At 49.0% G+C, this 13,620-nt stretch overlaps 1 protein-coding gene across 1 annotated transcript in view; it reads right to left on the bottom strand.

The window, feature by feature from the left end:
* EPHB1 (EPH receptor B1) overlaps positions 1 to 13,620 on the bottom strand; it is a 348,433-nt gene that overhangs the window by 50,447 nt on the left and 284,366 nt on the right. The window contains exon 10 of the mRNA XM_040965142.1: positions 3,178 to 3,300. Within this exon, the coding sequence (XP_040821076.1) occupies positions 3,178 to 3,300 (123 nt within the window). The remainder of the gene's footprint in view (positions 1 to 3,177; positions 3,301 to 13,620) is intronic.

Raw genomic sequence — 13,620 nt, forward strand, 5'->3', positions numbered from 1 at the left:
TCCTTGCCAATACCTCTTTCCTATATTCCTTGACAAAATGAGGAAGAGAGAAAAAGTGGTTCAGCAGCATTAAATGCCTCAGCTATTATATATAAAATCAGAAGGAAAGAATTTTCAATTTTTGGAAATGAAACAGCCAACCTGCTAGCAGGTATTTCAAGCGGTAGCTGTTGGCTATGTGCAGTGCGAAGCTACACACACAATTGCACTTTTTTTTTCTTAGCAGCATTTTGAAGTCACAAACTGCCTTGAGGGGATAAAAAGGAAGGCAGAGCTTCTAGTTACTAATTCAAGCTTACATGAGAAATGAAACTTTTAAAGAATAAATTTAAAGTAGGTTTTAAGGTATGATTTCCAGCCCTAGCCTGTGCAAGATAAGTAAGTAGGTTATGGCTAAACCAGTAGAACTGGAAGCATGGCATGGATTCCACCACCTCATGACTCAGCCTGGAGGGCAGACATCACTAATTGATCACAGCCATCTCCACTCCGCTGCAACAGAGTTCCTCAGATGCCCATTAGCCAGCTCCTGAAGTTGGCATACGAGGTTGAACTTGCCTGACAACCACCACGTATGTGAGGAGGAAGACCTGGTCTCTTCCCGAGCTCTTTTTATTAGAGGGACAACGACACGCCTGCATGTCCTCCGGAAACCATTGAATTTTCCTTTTCCATCACTGTCCTATGCATTGCCATAAAATCTCCACTTTTCTCCTCATTTCCATCCCTGAAGATTGAGGCCCAAAGGCATCTCCTCTCCCCACTTTCCAACATGACTCTCCGCTGATTCATCCTCTGAACTAGTCCACTCTGTGTGCCTGGGCTGTGTGTGGATGATATAAAACAGCAGACTGCTACTGGCTTGCCTGTTGTAGGACAGACTACCAGGCCTCTGAAGGAGTGAGCTGTTTACTCTGGAACTCCATATCCAACAGGCAGAAGTGCTCAGCGGGGAAGAGGGGGAGGTGGGGAGGAGGTGCAAAGGAAGGCCAGGAGGAAGGGAGGAAGGAAAGTTGAATTGGGATCCTTCTTAGGGTGTTTCCACATGGCAGCCCAGCCTTTGCCCCCTGCTCCAAGTGTCTAAGGTGGGTAAGAGAAACATTTCTAGCTATAAATCCCACCCCATACACCCATTTTTGAATGTGACCTTCACACCAGCTCTTCTAGCACAAAGTGGAGTCAGTTGAGAGGTGAGAGTGACGACAGAGGAGAAAGGAAGTGGAGACAGAATGGTTCCGGGCAGGAGAGTCTCAGGTTAAAGTTGCCTGAGGTTGTCTAAAGGGATCTCCCAGGGTTTAGCTCTGGAAGCTGACCAAATCCTAAGGATCTTTAGTCACGGGGCTGGACACCCTGTAAACTGCGCCATGCATCAACCTCACACCAGTGGGAGTCACGGAGAGAACAGAAGCTTCTCTGAGTTGAATGCAAAAGCATGACAGCAAGCACTGTCCACAAACGGAAGGTGGGCGCTGAGTGGGACCATCCATTGTCCCTTTATGGGCATCTAGCAGTTGGTGAGCTCACTCCAACCTGTAACTCTGACAGGGCCATAAAGTGAGCAGCTCACTCCTCCCTCGCGACAGAGGCAGGAGGGGCTGCTGTGTGCTCCCCGGGCGAAATGCAGCCCACAACACATCACTCTGAGACACGACATAAATAACAACATTAAAATCACTAGCGCCATTACCGCAAGCCATAACAGCAATTAATAACACGGGCAAACAGAGTGCAAGGCTGAAAGACTGCCCTCTACTCCCCGACCCAGCCACCATCACAGAGCACTCGCTCAAGTTCAGGGGAGAAATGTGAGCTCCTGAGAGTCACACACAATTTATCTGGTACCCAGCTTTCCAAGGCATGAGCCTTAACTAGGTCAGCATCTAAGGAGGGAACAAAAGCGATCAGTACCGAAGGGAAAGTCGTGGTTCAACAGCACAGTTAATGAACATCCTTGGGAAGGAGGTACAGACTCATGGGATCCAGTTCTGGTCAACTGGCTGGAGCTAATGAGGGGTTGGCTGGAGGAGGTCAGGGTGTCCTGGCAGGGAAGAGCCCAGCACCTACCGTCATTGGGATGCTTGAGAGTGTCTGAGCACAGAGTTCTTCAAGAGGGAAGCCAGAGCATGAACATGGCTGCCTAGTGGGGCAGGCTTTCACATATGACTTCCAAATCCAGATGGCTTTTTGACCCTTGGGTGCATTAAGAGAGGCAGTGAACGGAAGCATGGTGACATTCCCTCTAAAAGTAATATATGAAGTGGCCGTCTGCGACATTTTGACTAAACATGGTTTACTGAGCTAAATATTATCAGGAGTGGAAGCTCTGTGGCTCTCCAAATATTGATATGAATAAAGCAATTCAGCTCCAAGAGCTCAAGAGAAGACTGCTACAGTGAATCAGCGAAGAGAGCCTGAACAGTGACTAAGACGGATTAGAGAAGAAAAGACACAGAACATTGCAGAAGGACATAAAAGGAAGGAAGGGGATACACACTCGACACATCTTTTAGAAGAGTCATAAGAGACAGTAAACAGATCATTTATAAAGCAGTGACATTTGAAGTTTTGACATGAGGTTTTATTTCACAATAAGGTTGGGTCCGTCACTAAGTCAACTTCTGACCCACTGGAGATGAAAATTCTGGTTCAGTCCTTAGACGCGGTTTCCTGCATTCCAGACAGTTCTGCTCTGGGCTGTGTTTCTCTTCCAAATGCAAGGTTTGTCTCCAAACACGTGCCCAAAGGAACAGGGGAACTCAAAGCTTGGCAAGCAGTCTTGGCCCAAAGCCATGAAGACATTGTGGCCAGGGAGTAGCATGCAGATCCACCTTCTGAAACTCTTGTTTCCTGCAAATTCTTTCTGACCATGCACTCTACATCTCTCTCCTCCCTGCATTGTGGGGCCCATTGGCAGAGCAGTTGATGAAGCTTCTCAAGCGACACCTGATCATTCTGCAATACTAGGTAAACACCATGACTAAGGTCCCCCAAAGATTCCCAGGAAAGGTCTCCCTCTGGCCTAGACACGCAGGACATATGGTCCAGGCTCATCTCCTGAGGAAAGAGAAAGTGGAGGCTGTCTTTCCCAAGGGATGGTTTCTTAGGCTGGAAGGGAACAACAGCAAGAAGACATGTAGATGCCAAGAGGACAGAAATGAAGGGGAGGGAGAGCCATACCTGCTCCGATGACCTCTTCGATTTTCACAAAAGACACATCAATCTCCTTGGCAAACTCCCGGACAGCCTCGTTGGGGTCCTCATAAGTGAAGGGGTCAATGTAGATCTTCATGCCTGGCGAGCCTTGTTGGAGGAGATAAGCAGGGTTAACATCCCAAAGAGGACAGGGTGTTAGTTGAACTCTGCTGCGGGCCCCAGCGTAGAGGAGCACGGCGCACCTGGGGCTGCATCCTTCCTGGGCGATCCTTGCCTGACTCAGCCACCTCGTCTCCCTCCCTCCGGACCTCTCCTGCCTGGTTTTCTGCCCTCTACTTCTCCTCCATCTTCTCTTCCCTATTTGAGCTCCTGATGAAATGTGGAACAGATTACTTCTAAGTGACAGATCGGGACCAGTTCCCACACCGGGTGCTCACAGAAGGCAGAGATGCTGATTGATGCCAAGCAAACGCATTAGCAGAAAAGTGGTGGGAAAATGGTAGGGTAGATATCAATATTTATCAACTTGACAAGTTTCCTGAGTGGAGGCCACAGTTAAGGTTATAACTGACAGCTGTGGTCCGAGGTTGTAAAAGGGATGAAGAAGGAGGGGGAAAGAAAGGAACGAGGAAGGAATGGAGGGAGGGAAGGAGGGAGGGAGGGAAGGAAGGAAGGAAGGAAGGAAGGAAGGAAGGAAGGAAGGAAGGAAGGAAGGAAGGAAGGAAAGAAGGAAATTGCTGTTAGGAAAAAATCCTCAAAAGGTTAGTGCCAAGACGGAATACTGGAGGACAAAATGTGAAGAGGGAGGTTTAGAAAATTCTATTAGAAAAAAAGCAAAGTCTACATAGAAAAAAATGAGATGAAATGAAAGAAAAATGGTTTTTCAACCCCCATGCCTTCAGACACACTGAAGTATGAAAAACGAATAAAATGGTGAACGAGAAATACATAAAGGCATATAGAGCTTGTCACTGACATACACAGTGGTAAGACAGATAGGTGTGCATGGGGACAAAATAGAGAATTGTCATTGCAGAAAAAATACATTCAAGGAATGGAGAAGAGGGGACATACAAGTAAATGGAACCCAAGAAACAAATGGCTTCACTCACGGTGTAATTTGTCAACATGTTTGATGTGTCATTAGGTAAAGTGTAGCAGAGGCAGGGGTTTCCAAAGCCAGGCAACATAGTCTGGGGTCACATCCTTGGAAGCGTAGGAGGCCTCCCTCCAATAGCTACCATTGTTCTGTCTCCCATGAGAGTCACAGCAGAACACAGCTGGGTTGCCAGGCCTATGTGCAAAGCAGGCAGGCTGAGCCCGGGCTTGACCACATCACCACCCCAGCCACTGTTGCTCCTTCTCACTGCCCCCAGACCTCCACCCATGCTCTAATTTGACTATTCTCACCTGCAAAACCTTCCGACAGGTCTATAGTTCCCTAGATCAGCACTGCCCTGGTCGCCAACTCAAGTAAATCTCAGACGTGTTAGACCCTAGTCCAAAAGCAGGAAGAAGATACAGCAGAGAACTAAAACTAGAAATAGGCAACTATCTTGAAGATTCCAAGGCAACCTGGCGTCCTGCTCCAGCAGCTAGATAACGGCCAGCCCTGCCCTCCTGTTTGCAGTGTGGCTAAGAACATTCTAGAATGCTCCCTGGAAACTTGGATGATGCAAACTTTGCACAAAGCAAGTAGATAGTTCCTCACCATGACAGAGCATGTTTTAATGCCCAGGGGTGTGGGAGCGTGGTGTGTACACATTAGCATGTCCAAGAGATACCTCTAGTTCACTAGCAATGGGCAAAGAGAGGATAGAGACCAAGAACTGGCCCTTCTCATTTGTCGTAGAGAGCAAGAACTGGCACAGAACCAGGAGCAGCACCTCCTGGCCACTCTGGTGTTATTCTGGGTCTCCCCTGAGGCTTAATTTTGACAGCAGGTGGCTTACTTGGAGGCAAAACCAAGAAGTACTGTGTGAAGCAGGAGTTAAGACAGGGCAAAGAAGGCAGCGTCTGGGAGCCATGTGCTCAAACTGGTGCATCAGTGCTCCCTGACACAGGTTTAGTCGCACCAAAGCAGTTCTGGGAGCTAGGGCAGGGGACCACAAGCCTGAGTCTGCTCGTTCTAGGGTCAGGAGAGACAAGGTATTTCCCTACTCATTGCCATCAACATTGGTTGGGGGCTGCTTGACCTGCTGCCTAAGTGGGTGTTGGTGCTGGGAGACCCCACTGGCACCAAGACTGGATAAATCATTCGGGCAAAAAAACAAATGCTGCCAGCAGGCAGATGTTAGCCACTGTACAGTGGTAAAGGGAGATAGAACAACAGGTGATAAGTGTAATGAGAATACAAGAGGGCCAGCAGGACATTGCCAACAAACTGTGACATCTCCAGAGTTCCACATGGCCAAAGGAGAAGGGTCAGGGGCCAGATGCCAGGGCCCATGGGGGAGGTTAGAACCCTAAAAGTTTCTACAAGCCCTACACAATCTGATAAGTTCATACCAACTCTTAGAAAGGTGTTTTCTCTGATGAACGGGGAGAGAATAGCAGCCATCACAACGGACTCTCCCAGCACAGTGCCTGATGCACAAGGAGGCCTCGCTAGCAAGCGGACTCAGGTCTAGCATCAGTCAATTTTTCAAGGAAGTGTCTGGGGATGTTGGAAGAGGAAGCAAGGTGAGGTGGCAGTGGGGGACATAAGCCGCTTAGGGCTAGATTAGTTGCTTTAAAAATAACTACGTTGCTATTTCAGATCAAGGGCTTTGAAGCGATATGTGCTAAGCTATTCTACAGGATTCTTCCATGAAAACTAATTAAACAATCCAGAATGTGTTGTAATGAATGGTCTGCAAGGAAAGACATACATGGGGACAAATGGGAAGGGATTCTGAGTTAATGCGATTTACAAAGAGCAGTTGAAATCAGCTGGGAGAAGCAGCTATTTCCACACACAAGGGACAGCATTCCCCTCCAGAGAGTTCCGTCTCCTTCTGGCTAGTAAGCCGCAGTGAAGTGCACCTCTGTGCAAGAAGCCCACACTTTGGGGAGAAGGGTGTGTGTGTGCACATGCACAAATTCACAGCTGCCCCTTGGGGGCCAGGAGCTTTGGCTATCACAGAGGTCTTTCAGTAGAGGTCAAGGTGGCTACCTGAGGTCTAGCAGGGGGCTACTTGATGATGCAAAGACTATTTAGAATGCACAATGACTGTATTTATTTCTCCTGTAATTGAGGAAAGCACTGACAGTTTGGGGAAATGAAACTAAGAACATGAAATAGCAACCCAAGAAATGGCCCTAGCTCGGTGCTTTTCTGATAGTATGGCCTGAGCAGACAGCCCAGGCTCACCTGCCCCATCTGGGGGCAGGATTCTGCGTCCCTGACCAGAAGAGCACAGATGTGGGCAATGGCTCCCACCATCCACTTCATCTTGCAACGACACAGCTCCCCGTGCCCTCTCCCACCACATAGCTCGCAGAAGTCGATGAGGGGAAAAAATGCCTGTAGCTAGGCAGAACAGGTCATTTGTCTTTTGGCTCATTTTGTGTTTCTGCATAAATCCTGCTTCCGCCTGTTCCTGCTCCCACTTGCCAGTGAGCAGTTTTTAATTATCAGGAAAATGGTATTTAGTGCAATGAATCACCAGCCAGCGAGCAAGGGATTCGAGCTGGCTGCAGACTCAGGCGCAGCCAAACATTCGGAGACGGGGCTCGGAAGATGCTGTCAGAGTGTGCATGTTGGGGAAATATTAGTGGTGGTAATAATAATATCAGATGTAACATATCCCTATAATGCATGGCGTTTCATAATAATCTGTACAACACTTCACATTATTATTATTATTAATATGAATGCTGACAATATATTTATCATATTTTACAATTTCCAATTATTTTCATGGCAGGTTACATATCTTTGGCACAAAGCTGATACTCATAGATCAAGGGTTCTGACTGTTGATGCCTTCAGAGGAACAAAACAAAAACCAATTTTCAATTTTAAAATCTTTTCAGTTGCTAATTTTATATTTAAAAATCTCATCTGCAGGCATATTTATTCTTTAACCTCAAAACCCTACTTATGCTGCAGTTAGGGTCATACCCTGGAGACCACCAGCTCAGGAGATCTGGAAAATCCAAAACATGAATCATGGCTTTAAGGATGTGGGGTGGGGGCGGGGCCCTGCTGCATGGGATGGGACAGTTCTTGAAGCAGAGGAAACTTGTGGCCATCGTCAGATGGTCCACAGCAGTACCAGGAGGCACTCAGAAGGAAAGCAATGGGGCCAAGTTGTACGGATGCTGCAGACCCGGGAGGCATGGGGATGGGAAAAGCCAACAGGACCATTTGCAAGTGCCATGGGCTTAGGGAAGAGCAGAGGGTGCTGCAGAAGGGACAGGTGTGAACAGCAGGTGAAGTTTGTGGGGTAAAAGCTACACGAAGAAGACTGAGTGCTCCCATGCATGACTCTAGTGCTCCCAGCAAGTCCAGAGTCAATGTCACAAACACAATGAAACTTCAGGGGTCAGCCAGCAAGAGCCTGATGGCTTTTGGCAGGTGGAGAACTCCTAGAATCCTATAGGATGTTCTCAAAGAGCTATCCCAGTGGGTTGCTTTTAGTTGGTAACATCTTGGCGCCCTAGCAGGTTTGGCCAGCAGCATGCGAAAGTGACAATCTTCATTCTGGATGCAAGGTTCGTCATTTCTGCAACCCACCTACATTTGGAGCAGACATGGATGCACAAGAGGACCTATAGCCCCTGCAAGCGAATTCAGCCGATCCTCAGCCTCCACACACCTGTTTCTCATTGCTAATTTGGGGAACCATGAAAGACAAAGCTCTTATGGGTTGCCAGACCTCTGAGATAAGAGAACAAGAGACCAACACTGGATAGCCTTAAACTAGGTGCCAACACCTGACATGGATTGCAGATATTCTGAAGACTAGAGAAAGCAGACAGTATGAATACTACAGAATTCAAGGTCAGGATTTCAAAAACACCAGGGCTTGGGATGAGCTTGAATGGATAAGTGTGTGTTGTCCTGGCACTGTGTGAGTGAATGAGTGGGGAGAGGAAGACCAGCTGTACTGTGGTGGGAAGGGGGTGTTTGGGATGGAACAATGCTGATGTGGTCTTGATTACTAAAGAAAGGCTGCCATCGACCCACAGAGCTGAAAACTGTTTCAGCATCAGGGGAGGGTGGAACTCAGAGCAGGGCATGGGGAGCTCATTTTGCTGGCTGGGGAAGGGGCTCCAGGTTGGGAAAGAGGCTTTGAGGCTGTGACAGTAATTAAGGTGGAAGATAACAAGAGCTTTCACCTAGCCTACTGCAATGAGAACAGCTGAAGTGGCAAGAGAAATTTCAAAGGAAGAACTGATAGCGCTGGGTGAGCACTTCCAGATAAGGAGCTGGGGGGCGGGGCGGGGAGCAGGCAGAATGAGACATATCCTAATCAATGCAATGACTTCCAGAATCTTGTGCTGGTGTTCCTCTAGGTAATGAACTTCCCGAAAGAAAAATCCTGGTCAGGGCAGTTGGCTCTGGTTTTCAACGTGCAAGACAAATGGAAGAAGCAGGTGTCTCGGAGCTACGTGCCCGGAGATAGCTGGAAGACTGGATGTGGAGTTGTGAGTCTGGGAGGTACAGGAGTAGAAGTGGAAGCTTTGCTGGAAGCAGTTGAAGATGGAGCACTTTCTTGGAGCAAAACTGTCTGTGAAGGTTGACCCAGCTTTGTGTGAAAGCCAAGACTAGAGTAACAGGTGTCTTCTTCCGGGCTTGAGGAAGAACCCAAGGGGGAGGCTCTGGGTCAGCACAGGACTGAATGGAGCAGTGCACTCCCACCACCTTCTGCTTGGGTCTTCTGCCATATTGTCAGGATTTGCCACTAAAGCTACAGTGCTACACGTGTATGTCCCAAGGTCAGGAGGCTGCTGCTGGAGAAAGTGTTAACATCTCCCTGCTTTGTGGACCTCCATGACTGGGGCATGCGAGACTTTCTGCTGATGTCCTGCCAGGACACTAGGGCAGCAGCGGGGGATCTGGTGGCTAAAAGACAGATTGCATTTCTAAGGTCTGGTTTAGAACCAGTAGCAGACTGGATGCAGCTCATTAACTGTATTTGACATTTCACGAGCACCCACCATAAACCCACCTTTGGCAACGAAGAGCCTTTCCTGCTCTCTCTGCAGGTGCACATCAATGCAGTCTCAGCTAATATCCCTCTAAAACCCTCCAGAAGAGGCAGACAGAACTGCGACCATCAGTCACCTTCTGGTTGCACATCCCATCTGCACCCAGGCAAGCACGGTGACCACCTTAGGGTTGTGACACCCACCCACCACCTAGAACCACAAAGCTGGGTGAGGGTCTTTGGGCTACATGTGTTTCAGGATGTGCTTCCACAGAATCTCCCCCTCAGAGTAGGAATTGTCACGTCCACTCCCTTGACTGGTGGCTACCCAGCCTCTTCCAGGACTGTCCTGGAGAACAGTGACCCCACGAAGCAGGTAGCTCCAACTAATGGGCTTTGACTTTTCATCCAATGGACCTCATGAAGCTCATCATGATCCTCTTTCCTTCACCATCAGGATCTTAGGCTCAATGACACCTCAGATCCCTGCCCAGACCAGGCCCCAACACTCCTCTACAGGCCAGCTGGTCTGCCCCTGGGCAGGGCCTTTGCAGACATCATCCTTCTGGAATTGGAGTCCCCAGCACAGATGACACCAGTGCAGGGATGCAGAGTGTCGAATCTCACCTCTTCTGAACTGAACTGTGACCAGAGCCACAGACCTGCAGAGACGGGGTTTAACCCTTCTGCAAATCATTGATTCTAAGACTGATCAGGTTACTAGTCCTGAGATCTTGTTTCTTCAAATGCAAAATCTCCCTCTGGGGATGTTGGGAGGATTAAATTAGTTAATATATGCAAAGCATTTAATGCCATAAGTGCTCAAAACTATGGATTATTAATCATATTATTCTTCATCAACAACAGCGATTGAATTCCTATCAGCTTTGTATGCTGATCATAAATGGGCGGTCCACTAAATACTTACTATTCTCTTGCACAAATCAGTAGTAAGTGGAGCCTTCTTCTATTGGTATGGCTTAATTTTTGTTTTCAACTAAACACTGGATTCCAGATTTATCCTGCTAACATTTTGTCTTGCAGATTTCAAATTAGCATTCAAAGATGCTGATGGTTTTGAGTCTGGGCTCTGTCATTTACAGTGTTAGTTATGCTCTCCAACTACACACTAGCTAAGCATCCCTACGCTACATCTAAATCATGAATTTAAAAAACAAGCAAGCAAGATGCTGAATGGGACAAGAGGGAGAATAATGCTGGGACTGCCTTCCCAGCCGACAGTCACTAACTCACTCCCTCTATGATGTGAAGAGAGGCTCTGCACCCACTTCACAACATCTTCCCAGGGGAGACCATAAAATACTTTTGCCAAAATCAAAATTCGCTATATCTACAATTCCTCTTGAAGTCACTAAATGTATAACCCTGGTAAATGAGATGAGGTCGCCATAATTTTTTCTCAATGAACCTGTGTGGGTTGCCAATGATCACTCTGCCCGAACTTTAATACTCACAACCCATCTGCTTCATGGTCTTATTGAGTGTTTGGCAGGGATGGATCTCTGCCCTTTACCCTAGGTGAAAACTGGGCGCGTGTGCCAACCAAAGCCTTTAGACATGTAGCCCATTTGCTTGTGCTGTGGTCAAAATGTAACAACAGTTGCATGATTTTTGCCCACAACTGCCTACACACAGAGGTGGATTTAGTCAGGGCTGCTTTCTGCAAACCAGGGTCCTTCAAGAGCTCCTCATCTTCTACTCTCCCCCCACCTACACATCCCACCCAGCCCAGCAACCAGAGAGATGGCAACCACTGCAAACCATGTATTGACCTGAGCTGCCAGCAGGAGAATCAACTGGAAGTGGAATCAACTACAACTTTTCTAAGGCCAGATCCTTAAGCGTACCCTTGCCCATTCGGATTATTCCATGCACACAATGTTGTGCCAGGAAGCACTGCTGAAAACTGGCTACAAGATACCATGAGAGCACTCTGTCTTCCTCTTGCTGGGCTGGAGACGTCCACAGCCCCACCTGCCATGCTTCCACATGTGTTCTAAGTTTTCCATCCAAGATCCCAGCACCCCAGCCTGCTTCACTCTAAGCTCTTTCCACTCAAACCAAAATTCCAATTGGAGGACTGCTCCAGGCTATGAGGAAGAACACACTGGGGTCCCCATGCAATTCCCAGTAGCCCAGATCTCTGGACAACACCGGGGTCCCCATCCTGTTCTCAGATTAACCAACCCTGCCACATCCCTGTTGGCTGGAGGAGGTATTCTGGTGGCAAACATCTTACCTCTATCTCCTTTGACATTATCAGCAGCTTGAAAGGAGGCTGTAGGAGGAGGAGGGGCTGCCAGACTCTCTGGCCTATGTAGAGGAGAGCAGGGGGAGCTCCCAGACACAGGTGGATGAAGCTGGGGGCTGCAGCAAGCCTTCTGTCACTCCCTAGGGGGAGTCCAGCTCTGAGCTGCTGTCCACATCAGCAGAGGTACGCACAGGTGGATGGGCTAGCTATAGTTACACACATACTCGGTGCCTTTCCTACTTCTCTGCCTTCTGCAATGGGGCCCAGAGAGAGGATCAGCACACCAGCAAGCAGGGCCAACAGGATCTGTCCTGGAGCTCCTTCTCCGGACCAGGCCCTGGGAGCCTCCGAGCTATGAGCGGGTACTGAAGCCAGATTGGGTACTTGGTCCAACTTGCCACCTATGAGGGAGCCACCGCACCTCCCCAGATCCATGCCTGCCTATTAGAGCAGCTGCAAGAGCTTGGAAAATGTACGAGCCACCGTGTCAGGCCCCAAGGCCTGGGGCAGAGTGGGCATGCGTCCACACCCATGACTTACCCTACTCCCCCTCCATCAACTACAGGCTTTTGCTCTCCTATTACGTGCATGCTGAGCCATCCCCCAGCTCCACATTGCCTCCACTGTGACTCTCCAATAGTGATCATTTTTGTTGGGGAGATGGATGTTCCTAGCAGAAAATACATGAGTGCAATTCAATGCATGAGACACTGGGCTTAGCGAGCCCAGGTGCAAAGGGAACTAGGTGTCAGAGTCATGGAAAGAACAGTAAGGAGGAAAGAGGATGTTTATAAAGAGGCAAGGGGCAGGCATGGTGACTGCACTGCTGTTGAGCACTGTGGCATTGGCTGCAGTGGGTCACTGGCACACAGACCAGGGGCTGGCTTGTCTAGGGACTGTATGAAGCAGGGACGCCTCCCTCTGCTGGCCTCAGAGCTGGCAGAGTACCCTAAGAGGTAGCTGTGAGCACAGCTTGGTGCAGGCGGGTGCCACTTGAGGGCCCAGCAGAACAGCCACAGAGCAGGTTGCAGTGGCCACAAGACCCTGAATTCCAGCCTCCTTGATGCTCGGGGAGGTTGCCTGCATCCCACCTGTGTATGGGTCAGGGGCAAGGCTTGGCTTGTGAGCCTACAGAAGAGAGGGAGGTCCAAACTAAGGCACTGCAAGGCACCTCGGGCTACCTCTGGACTTCAGAAAGAGATTCTTCCTTTTGAATCTAATGTTGTACCCCCATGGCCCAGACTGTTGCTAGGCCAACATGGTCATCTTTCCATGTTTTATCCAAAGAGTTTACAGCACGCCAGGTCAGGAATGGGCTTTGCAAGTGCTCACAGTGGCAAGGAACGGGCTGGAGCAGGGGTTACAGAGGAAGCCTTCTGAGCTGGAGGAAGGCAAGGAAGTGGGAAGGTGGAAAAAGGCTTGCCGGTAAATGCAACCTCACGTGAGTATTGCTGTTTTCCAACTGAGCAGCTACAGCCCCACCATGGCAAGACTCATGCCCAGCTCAGCATAAATGGACACACTAGGAACTTATACAGTGAGGCACAGGGTCAGGGCACAGGAAAGGAACAAAAAAAGGACAACACACAGAACTTGATGTATGTGCAGCCTCACTTGGGGTGCCCGTCCTAGGCCATCATGGACATCCAAGCCAGCACTTACCCCACGTCCCCTCACATCATGCTTCCCTGACCAACAGCTGCCCAGCCACCAGGCTCAGTTCTATGCAAACATTCGTATTCTGTACCAACCAGGTCCGAGCTTAGCAACTCGGCAACACTAGGACACATACCCCATCATGGCCCAACTGCTGCCATTAATGTCTGAGCATCTTGTCCCCGCCCTCAGGGAACCTGAAAAAGGAGATAGTCTGGGCCTTGGGGACTGTGGTTTGGGATTTCTCTTTGTTCCAGAGAAGACACAAGCGTGTCATGCTCCACTCACTGCTGAGAGGTGAGGACACGAACGGGGCCCGAAGGCGGTCCAACTGACCTCAAGGGAAACTTCTGGGTCCCACAAGGTTCTAATCACACAGATGGAACCATGGTGCTGACACAG

Source organism: Ochotona curzoniae, unplaced genomic scaffold (genome assembly GCF_017591425.1).
Source record: "Ochotona curzoniae isolate NIBS_2020 unplaced genomic scaffold, NIBS_Ocur_1.0 contig_1302, whole genome shotgun sequence".
NCBI classification, from domain to species: Eukaryota; Metazoa; Chordata; class Mammalia; order Lagomorpha; family Ochotonidae; genus Ochotona; species Ochotona curzoniae.